Source organism: Felis catus, chromosome B4 (assembly GCF_018350175.1).
Source record: "Felis catus isolate Fca126 chromosome B4, F.catus_Fca126_mat1.0, whole genome shotgun sequence".
Taxonomy (NCBI): domain Eukaryota; kingdom Metazoa; phylum Chordata; class Mammalia; order Carnivora; family Felidae; genus Felis; species Felis catus.
In genome coordinates this window covers 129,841,236-129,851,712 of record NC_058374.1, presented here as the reverse complement: position 1 = coordinate 129,851,712, position 10,477 = coordinate 129,841,236, and the positions used below count along the sequence as shown (strand labels likewise).

General features: G+C 56.9%; 1 protein-coding gene across 1 annotated transcript; it reads left to right on the top strand.

Annotated features, from left to right (window-relative positions):
- The first annotated feature begins 1,268 nt into the window (after positions 1-1,268).
- Positions 1,269-10,142, top strand: MB (myoglobin). The gene is made up of 3 exons (XM_003989225.5): positions 1,269-1,448; positions 5,842-6,064; positions 9,584-10,142. The coding sequence occupies exons 1-3, from the start codon at positions 1,354-1,356 to the stop codon at positions 9,728-9,730; spliced, it is 465 nt and encodes a 154-aa protein (XP_003989274.2). The 5' UTR covers positions 1,269-1,353; the 3' UTR covers positions 9,731-10,142.
- Positions 10,143-10,477: the final 335 nt, after the last annotated feature.

Sequence of the window (10,477 nt, the reverse complement as noted above, 5' to 3'; positions counted from 1 at the left end):
TGAATGGATGGATTATGGATGGATGGGCAGATGATGGATGGGGGAGTGGGTGGGTGGGTGGGCGGATGGATGAACCCATACGTGGACGATGGAGAGATGCATGGATGGGTGGGTGGCTAGATGATGGATGGATGATGGGTAAATACAAAGAAGGCCAACCATCCTCCCTTGGCTCCCTTGCAAGACCATCTATTTATTCAACAAATACTTGTTCAGCTACGATTTGGTACAGGGCACTGTGTGAGGTCCAAGAGATACAGAAGTCAATAAAACATAAGTAAGGTATTCGGGGGCATGAACCCAAGAGCCTGACTTTCTGGGTTCAAATCCCAGCTCTACCATCAGCTATGTGACCGTGACAGTTTTCCCTAACTCCCCCCCCCCCACCCCCCGAATAAACGAGGACGATGCCATGTCTGTCCTAGAGATCCGGCTGTCAGGGGGTTAAACAAGTTACCAAATGTGAAGTGCTCGGAGGAGGGCCCGGCATGTCCCTACACGTATCGGCTGCTCTAACACACTCGTGGCGGAGCCAGCGTGGAAAGAAATACAGCATGATGAAGGGAGCTGTACAACAGGGGTGCCCACCCAAATAAATGGAAGGAGGAGGACATTAATGGGGCCTGGAGGGGGTGTGACAAGCAAAGCTTCTCAGAAGGAAATACTTGAGCAAAGGCCACGAGGGCCACGAAGCCAGTTTTCTGGGTGGGGTAGAAAAATCCAGATTCCAAGAGCCTGTGGATAGACGCCCAGCTATAAGTAGGAACCACCTCTGCTCCCTCCCCTCTCTCACCACCCCCCCCCCCCCCCGCTTCTGGCTGGGTAGGGGCTCTCCGGCAACATGGGCAGACTGTGGACAAGGAGACTGCTAAGGACCAGGACAGTCCCAGGGCCAGCCCAGGAGCCGCTGCCCGAGCTTGGAAACATGACAGTTTCCTTGGGATGGTTGACAACGGGGAGAGTTGAGTTTCAGGCTGCTGGCGTCGGCCTTGGTGGTGCCCTTTCTGCTGGCCTCTGAGACTCCACACAGTGGCCCAGCCTCCTCCCCTGCTCTTGCCACATACACAAACACCCCCGCGCCCCTGTGGCCTGAGCTGTCCTACCTCCCCACAATGGCACCTGCCCCAAAATAGCTCCCATGTGAGAGCTACAGAAAGGAAAAGATTAGACCCCTCATGAAAAGGAGGGAGGAGGGAGAGGAGGGGAGAGTGAACGAGCTGTCAAGTGATCTGTGTCGAGCTTCAGGGAAGGTATAAAATCCCTTTGGGGCCGGGCGGTCTCAAACCCCGGCTGTCAGAGCCAGGACACCGAGTCGGCCCGGACTCCCTCTTTCTGTCTTCCTCAGACTGCGCCATGGGGCTCAACGACGGAGAGTGGCAGCTGGTGCTGAACGTCTGGGGGAAGGTGGAGACCGACCTCGCGGGCCACGGGCAGGAGGTCCTCATCAGGTAAAAGGAAGAGACCCCATTGCCTCTGTCACCCACTCCCCAAATATCAAGGGTGCGTGCCTGCAAGGCGGAATCGTTGCCCAGGGTTGACCAGTTGGCTGTGTCGGTCGACTTTGTTAACACCTTCACTTGGTTTTCCTTTGCTTGTAAGTGTCAGGGACTGGCGTCCAGAAGGAAAAGAGATCCATCCCGGGCCTGTGCCTGCAGTGGGAGAAGCCTGGTGATCAAACCCCGGATGCCTAGCGCCCACCAAGAGGAATCCTAGAATCGTAGGCAGCCATAGTTAACAAGGGCCCTGAGAGGTCCCGTCCAGACGCTTCACTAAATGGACGAGGACAAACAGGACTTGAGAGGGGCAGGACCTCCCCGCGCCACAAATCCGTAAAGGTCTATAAACTGTCAAGACTGAGACATGGCCTTCAAGATAAAGACCCACAGGCTCTAGAGCTGGCTCGGCTTCCGAACCGCTGTGTGACCTTTTGGGAAGGCACACAACCTCTCTGAGGCTCAGTTTCCTCTCCTATACAATGGGCGGGGGTGTTCCGTGCTACCCTTTAGAGTAGAAGTGAGAGTTAAATAAGATAATGCATGTAAGGGGCCTGGTGCTGTTCCTGGAACATAGCAGGTTCTAGAAGATGTTAGTAGTTGTCACGGATGGAGCTAGCTTAAGGACCTGCGATGTATTATAATTAGAAAATAGAAGACGGAGGCCCATTAGGGACTTTTGATGTTGAGGAAGTCTTGAATTTGAGAGCTCTGAATAGTGTGGTCTCCAAGCACATCTTGACTGCAGGGGTTCCTGAACAAACAAAAGAAAACAAAATCCCAAGCGTTGTGAATAAAGGATGGTGTGTGGCTTGTAAACAGAGTTTTATTTTCTCATTGCCTTCCACCCCAGACGGTGTGAGACCCCTCTTCTCCAGGTGCCTTCTCTCACGCTCTGGGCCAGCGCAAGTCAAATATCTAATGGGGTATAAATCCACATTTCTGCACCTGGGAGAAAGTGGCCCTGGGGTGGCCACGAGTGAATGGATTGTCCTTCACGCCTTCATTTACAGACGAGTTTCTCCTTCGTCACGAGCCAGGTTTCCCTCTCCCCCTCAGATGCCTTTTCGGTCTCCTTGGGCTGCACTTCTCTCCGGCTCCCATGTCTGGATCCGTGATCCGAAGTCTGAGCCCGGAGTCGTCCACGCTAGAAACACTTGGGGAAGGATGGTCACGTTCTCTGTTTACTCCGACTGGCATCATGGGGGGTGTTCCCTGTGTCTTTCTCCTCCTGTCCCTGCCAGCAGGCCGCTGGGGCTGCAACAGGTCCTGTTGGATGGGACAAAAGTTTCCCCCAAGTTGACATCAGCTCCTTAGGCACCTTTGCTGTGTGACCTTGGATAAGTCACTCCTCCTCTCTGAGTGACTCACTCCTCCTGCTTGCCTATCGGTTGAACGAAGCGATTGTCTGCCAGGGTCTCTGAGGTCCCTCTCCACTCTCATGCCCTGGCATTCCCTGAGCCCATGCTCCTCCCTCGCTTTTGGAGAGGAGGCAGGGGAGTTGGGGCTGGAGACCAGTTTGCAAAGCACAAGTCTCTCCAAGGTGATCTGGGGGCCATTAGCCCCCAAGGCAGCGACTTGAAGGAGACTTGGGGTATTGTGTCATCAGGGGAAACCTTCCCTCCCTCTCCAGAGTGGATCAGGGACACCTACCAAGGGCCAGGGGCCGGGGATGGGATGTGATGCCTGAGACTCCTGGCCCCTGAAAGGTCCCAGAAAGCCCAATGCCCCGTCATGTCTTAGGCTGTGGGACACGCAGAGACCATGCCCTCTTACTGTGCGGGGTCCGGGGAGGAGGGCCTCCCTGCGTGTAGAGGGAAGGGAGGGGGTGCTAACCCCCAGAGCCGCACCTGCCTCTGTGGGAGCTGGCCACTTGATTCTGTTCCAGAGGCTGAGCCTGGGCTTTCTTACTGACCTTGGCGAGGTCACTTCTCCTACTCCTCTTGTAAAAGACGGCATATTCTGCTCAGCGGAGCCTGTTAACAAAACACTGAGGGCTTTGCTGCAAGGTGGGAAGGATACCCCCAGCCCCCGGGCTCGGTGCTTCCCGTATATTAACTCAGCCTCCCAAGCACCCGATGAGGTAGATATTAGGATCACCACCCTTAACAGAGAGGTTGAGTAACTCGCCCCGAGTCGCACAGCTGGAATTCACATCCAGGCGGCGTGCACCCAGCACGGCTGCTCTGGAGCGCCCTGCTCTTGGCACATCAGAGCGGGGTCGCCCTGCCCCGCCCGGTTCTTCTGCCTAGAGCAGGGAAGGCATTCCGCAGGTCGGAGTCTCCATCTCCCGTGTGGGTGTCCGATTGGGCCTCGGTTCAGAGGACGGCTGGGAGGTGGCCTCCTTCCTCGCTGACTTGCCTGCAGGCCTGCGAAAAGCGAAGCAGGTGGACATAGGATTGAAGCTGAAGACGCAAGGCAAGTGAGGGCTCCTGAAACAGGAGGCAAAGTCTGTCCATCCTTTTCCGCGGGCCGACGGGCTTCGTCTGTCCATTTTCCGGGGTGCTGCCCTTAGGCAAATCCAGGTATGGCCTTCTGTGGCTGCCTGGGGCTCCCAGCTGCAGGACCTTGGGCCAAGGGAGGGAAGCGGCTGAGTGATGCCAGAATGATCTAGTGGGCACTCGTTGGCCTGGTTTTCCTGCACCGTTGAAGGTAAACCTGGGCTTGCTCGCGGGCTGACTGGCACAGAGTGGAAGGTGAGGCAGGGGTCCAGCCTTACAGCTGGAGGCTGAAATACCAGCCAGACCAACCCTTTTGGTTTATGGATGGCTGAACCAGGACCCAGAGAAGCTGAGTGACTTTTTCAATGTCACACAGCCCGTTGGAGGTGGAGCTGGGACCAGAACTCAGCTTTCGTAATTCTCATCCCCGCGTTCTTTCTCCCAGACATCTTGGGGGCTCCCCAAATATCTGAGATCCCTGGTTGCCTTGGGTACCAGGTCCTTGGCCCTCTTCTGCCCCAGATAGGCTCCCTCCAGCGTCCCGACCTCTGACCTTCACCTGTGGGTGCTAGGTCTCACCTCTGCCAGGCAGGAGTTCAAGGATTATTGTCACCAGATAATAATAGGACCCTTGGGTGAAAAGTGCCAGGGATGAGCTGTCCGGGCCACACAGGCTTGGCCGGGCCAGGATGGGGGGTGAGATGGGGATGTGGGGCATGGTTGTGGATCGCCCTGGGTGTTCTGGGGGCTGCAGGAGGGATGAGCTCCCCGGAGAAGGGTGTGCTCCCTGTTTGTGCTACTTGGTGCACACGTGTGTGCATGCACGTGAGTATGGGTGTGTGCTGTGAGATGCTTTCACACACCGGAGTGTGTCTACCGCAGGGCTGAAGAAGCGAGTGGCTGAGCCAGGAAGCTACAAAAAGAGGAACCTTGCAGGGACCCGAAGCCATTAGACAGGAGGAGGGGAAGGCTGGGGAGACAGGGCCACTCCTGCAAACATTTCAGGGTATGACAGAGAGAGAGAGAGAGAGAGAGAGAGAGAGGGCGCATGACTTATAGAAGCATCCGATCTCTGGTTCGGGCTTTGCCACTGACCCATGTCACTTGCCTCTGTGCTCCATTGGCCCACAGTGGAACGGGGACAGCCACCTCCCACCGAGGCGGCAGGTATGACTCCCTTTAACCGACACCCAACTTTCCAGAACAGGAAAGACCGAGCTCCAGGGCTACAGGTGTGGCTCAGGGCAGAGTCCCTCTGCAGCTAAGCTCCCCGGCTCCCTGGCAGGAGCGGAGACCTGGTCTTTGGCAGGTGGCTCCCTCCCTGGGCCTCACCATCTGAGGGGCCTGGGAGGTACAGGGCGTCTGAGCAAAATAAGCAAGGACTTCCTGAGCCCGAGAGCTAACACAGGCCGTAGTGAGTCTCCTGTAGCTGCAAGTATTTAAGCAGCCAAAGGATGATCCGTAGGCAGGAAGCTTGCAGAGACGGTCCCCTGCGCGGTTGACGTCTTGAGTCACGCAGACCCGCTTCCACTTGGCCCTTCTGCCTCATACCCGTGATGCGATTTAATCACCTACTCGCCAGGCGACTCAGAGAAAATCGGGTGGAGCCAGGGAGCGAGGCAGGCACATCTTTCCTTCCTACCTCTCGAGTAGCAATGAAGAGGCAGATGCTACTGACCCAAAATAAGCAAGGCAAGCCTTTACACAGCCCCCCGAGCCCCCACAGCGCTGCTCTAGGTAGGCACCGGTTATCCCCTACGCTTGGATGACGAAGCAGAAGCACAGAGAGAGGTAAAGCGAATGGCCCGACGTCACGCAGCTGGGAAATAGCGGAGCCGGGACTGGAACTCGTGTGTCTCACCACCTCCAGCCCCTGTGTCTGACTCCAGCCCCCCTTGTGCCCGCAGCCTCTTCAAGGGCCACCCGGAGACCCTGGAGAAGTTCGAAAAGTTCAAGCACCTGAAGACAGAGGATGAAATGAAGGGCTCCGAGGACCTGAAGAAGCATGGCAACACGGTGCTCACCGCCCTGGGGGGCATCCTCAAGAAGAAGGGCCAGCACGAGGCGGAGCTGAAGCCCCTGGCCCAGTCGCATGCCACCAAGCACAAGATCCCCGTCAAGTACCTGGAGGTGGGAGGCAGGGCAGGGGCGGGTGGGAGGGTGGAAGGGGAGGCCTCGAAGGGCTGGGATTTGGGGTTCGAGTCCCAGCTCAGCCACTGACTTGTGGGTGACCCACGTCATTCCTCTTTGAGCCCCAGTTTCCTCATCTGTACAAGGAACTGTCACCCCTGCGGTCACTGAGAGGAAACCCCTTTCTCCCCCAGATCGGCATGTTGTCCGGGGAAGTAAGGGAGATTGGATATTGGGGGCACCACTGGCACTCCCCCCACCACGGGGAGGTACCATTATCACACCCACCGGGCAGATGAGAAAAACTGAGGCACAGGGAGGACAATAGCTGCCCACAGGATTCAAACTAGGGCTCTACTCCCCCCAGGCCCTCGGCGCCTAACCCCTGTGCCATCTGGAGCCTGATGTGGGCCGGAGTCGTGAGGCAGGAGTACAGGAGCGGGGGCTCGATCCTGGGCTGGGGGTGGCCAACAGTCTGGTGATACAGGTTTCCAGCATCTTTACAGATGAAGAAGGAGAGGCCTCGGGTGTCCTAGGCAAGAGAAGTTGGTTTGAACCTCCTGTGAGGGGCTGAGGAGTTGGGTGGGCAGGGGAGAGCCTGAACTGCCTTTATAACCAGTGGGAGGAGGGGTGTGGCAAGAGGGAACATTGAGATCTGGGGGATAAAGGGCCTTTGGGATAGGTGCAATCCCTCAGGATGGGAGCACCAGGCAGGCTGATGCAACGATGAGGATAAAGGTAGCGGTGATAGCTACCAGTTAGGATGGGCATTCGCCTGGATCACTGCGTGGAATTCTCGAAATCTCCCTGAGATTGAAGGCATTCAGTGTCCTCTTTTTCTCTGATGCAAAGGAAGTTCAGAGCTAGGGAGTCCAGAGCTGGTGTGGGGAACCCACGGTCACCGAGAATGCAGCCTCTTTCATGCCAATGTTGGCATGAGTCCTCAAAGTTGACTCATGGTCCAAGATGGCTGCTAGAGCTCCAGCCATCTGGTCCACGTTCCCAACAGGAAGCAGGAAGAAGAGAGGAAAGCTCTCTCTTAAGGAGTCGCAGAAATCCCACCCAACAGTTTCCTTTGCATCTCGTTGGCCAGAAGTTAGTTACAAGACCACACCCATCTGCATGGAAAGCTGGGAAATGTGGTCTGTTGCCACTGCAAATACAACCAGTGTTCTGTTACCAAAGAAGAAGGAGAAAATGGACATCGGGCAGGCAATTAGCAGACTCTGTGCCAGGCAGGTACCCTTCGCATACTCACTTTACAGATTTGGAAACTGAAGGCTCAGAGAGATTAGGTAGCTTGCCCAAGGTCACACAGCTAATAAGCCAGTAGGTACAGTCTGATCAATGGTACTCCGGAACTCAAGCCCTTGACCCTTGCGGTCAATATCTCCCATCCGCCACTGCCACACCCCTCATCAGCCTCTCAGCCTCACCTCCCTGCGCCCCAGCTGCCCCCGCAAATCATACGTAGACAACCTTGCCCGCCCATCCCACTCAGCATCACAGACACAAGGAACCTGTCCTGCCGTTGAGATTCCGTGCCTGCTGCGGCCCCTGCCCTCCCCATCTTCTCTTGTCAGCAAATCCCTGTCCATCCTCCAGGGCCCAGCTTAGAAGCCACCTCCTCCGCACGTGGCCTGCCGTCAGCTGCTCTGTCCACCGGCGCCCTCCCCCCCCCCACCCCCCTGCAAAGGCGCTTTATCCTCATTCTCTGTCACGGCGCCTGCCCGGCTGTACTGTAACTCATCTCTTTACCCAGCTGTCTCCTGGCTGGGACATGAGCTCCCCGAGGGCAGACCCTGGCTCTCGCGTCTCTGAACCCCAGTGGCGTGGGGGTGGGCTCCCAACACAACCGGAAAGACATATCCCCTCCGGGGGGGACAAAGGAACAAGGCTCAGAAAGAGAAGGTAGCACTGGCAGCTGGGGGACTGGAAACCAGGTCTGCTGAAAACGAGCTTAGTTTACTGCGTCGATCCCCGCAAGATCGAAGGCAGGGCCCGTGTCTGTTCCTCCCCTTCCATGCTCTTCATAAAAGCTGCTGCTTCCCACCTGTGAGTGAGGGGGCCACAGAGGCTTCTGGGTAGCGAAGGGCAACTTTCCTCTGTTGTCCAGCTGCCCCAGCGCACACTTTTCTAGATATTAGTGACTCTGCCACAGGCTCAGGCAAGGCTGAGTGAGGGGACCCGATGGGGGCATCGGAGCCCCTGTTGTGTGGTGAAGTCACACATAAGGGTCACGGCGGAGCTGAGCCGGGAGGTTGGGTATCCCACGTTTTCCAGGGGCGGGGTTTACTCCACGGCAGCCCGAGGCCCCCCCACCACCACCACCTGCCCATGGTCACTTGCACTCGGGGCGCCCCGAGAAAACGGGGAAAACGAGGTACGGACACCGCCTCCGTCCTTGGCTCTGGCGGCCGTTGGCCCACCCCACCCCGGGGTGCAAAGTCCTCTTGCTACGTGACCTCAGTCTGGCTACTTTCCCGTCGCGGCCTCTGTAAAGTGACACCGCTTGGTGCGCCGGCCAGGGCTGTGGTTGACATCAAAGCTTGATTCACTGTCGGAAGAGCACAGTAGCATTTTACGCCCATGAGATCGTTGAGTCACTATAGCCGCCATGCTGTAGGTGCTCCTGGTAAGGAAATCGTGGGTGCCCAAGCAAGCGTGATGGTGACAGCGAGGCTGACAGAAGACAGTGTGGGTCCTGGGGGCAAGCCATAGGCCGGATCCTTCCCTCTTCTTCCCTCCTTCCCGCCCACCAAGAATTCTGAGCACCAGCTCTGTGCTTGGCACAGAATATAGGATGCTCTGCACCCCCGCTCTGCCCCCAATAGGCTGCTTAAAACAATAACCCCATGAAGCCATTAAATGCAAAAAATAAATATACATAGATGGAAAGAGTTTCTTCCTTAAAAAACATTTTTTTAACGTTTATTCATCTTTGAGAGACAGCGCATGAGCAGGGGAGGGGCAGAGAGAGAGAGAGAGAGAGAGAGACAGGATGTGAAGCAGGCTCCAAGCTCTGAGCTGTCAGCACAGAGCCCAACGTGGGGCTCGAATTCACAAACTGCGAGACCATGACTTGAGCCGAAGTCGGTCACCTATCCAACTGACCCACCCTAGGCACCCTGGACATAGTGTCTCTCTATCTAGCTTTTCTGACTGCAAACTCCCCTTTCTGCTGTCTGCATGGAGGCGGCACCCGGGCCCTTGTCTGGCCGCAGCTGGACCCACATCCTGAACACTAGCCAAGGAGGGTGGTGGGTGAGCCGACCCACTGGGCCGCACAACCTTGGGTCTGTACTGGGACAGGCCTGGTCCCCCATTTATACCTGTCTCCCGGGGTTGCAGGGTTAAAAGGAATTCATCTCAGAGACCACTTGGAAGCATGCCTGGTATACAGTAAGCGCTCAATAAATGGCCCTGAAATAAAGAGAAGGCGGGACTCAGCCTGATTGCCCCTGGCTCCTGGCTTGTCCGCCCCCATGACCAGCACCCCTCTCATCCATCCCACTGCAGTTCATCTCAGAGGCCATCATCCAGGTTCTCCAGAGCAAACATCCCCACGACTTCGGCACTGACGCCCAGGCGGCCATGAGAAAGGCTCTCGAGCTGTTCCGGAACGACATTGCTGCCAAGTACAAAGAGCTGGGTTTCCAGGGCTAAGCCCCTGCACGACCCCACCCCCACCCACGGGGGCGCCGGGCCCCAGGGGAGGGTGGCACTGGGTCTCCTGTAGCCACGTAGAGTTTGCTTCTGAGTGTCTGCTTTGTTTCTGAGAGGCGGGTGGGGGAGGGGAGGGGGGAGGCTGTTCGGGCTGGCCTCATCTGCCTGGGGGCTCCTTCTGGGGGTCGTCACCCCGGGAACCGGAAGTGTGGCCCTTTGCTCTCTGCCGCCTGCAGCCTCTCTCCTCTCTCCCCAACTCCAACCCAATTCCTCCAATCTCCAAACCCAACCACACCCGTCACCCGCACCTCTAATCCCAAATCCAAGCCGTAAACATACAGATTCTCTGACCCATCACCCCCACCAGATGCCCCTCTGCCATGAGAAATGGGTCTGGGCAGAGTGGGACAGCCACACCCATCCCAAAGGAGGTGGCAGGGCGGTGGGGGGTGGGGTGGGGTGGGGGTTTCTGGAACCTAAGTGTGCCTTTTCAGCTAATGGAGTAACTCTCCTGGTTTTAATAAAAGACCCTGCAACATGACAGTCTCTGCCTGGTGATCTTCCTGTCCTGGAGCAAGTGAAAGGGCCCCAAGGAAGAAATGGCTGGGATTGTGTGCGTGGGGAGGAGGCTGGGAGAAAGGAGAGGGGGGAAACTGGGTAAAGGAGGGAGAGGAGGGAGCAGGAAGGAGAGAGAAACGGATACCTGCCTTCCTTAGGTCACTCCTCAGTGGCAGGGACAGTGCCGGG

What these genes read in the sequence shown, in the direction of transcription:
- MB (XM_003989225.5), top strand. Translation starts at nt 1,354, where the DNA reads ATGGGGCTCAACGACGGAGAGTGGCAGCTGGTGCTGAACGTCTGGGGG. An exon ending in GGGCAGGAGGTCCTCATCAG is followed by an intron (nt 1,449 to 5,841) that starts GTAAAAGGAAGA and finishes TTGTGCCCGCAG; the next exon opens with CCTCTTCAAGGGCCACCCGG. An exon ending in TCCCCGTCAAGTACCTGGAG is followed by an intron (nt 6,065 to 9,583) that starts GTGGGAGGCAGG and finishes ATCCCACTGCAG; the next exon opens with TTCATCTCAGAGGCCATCAT.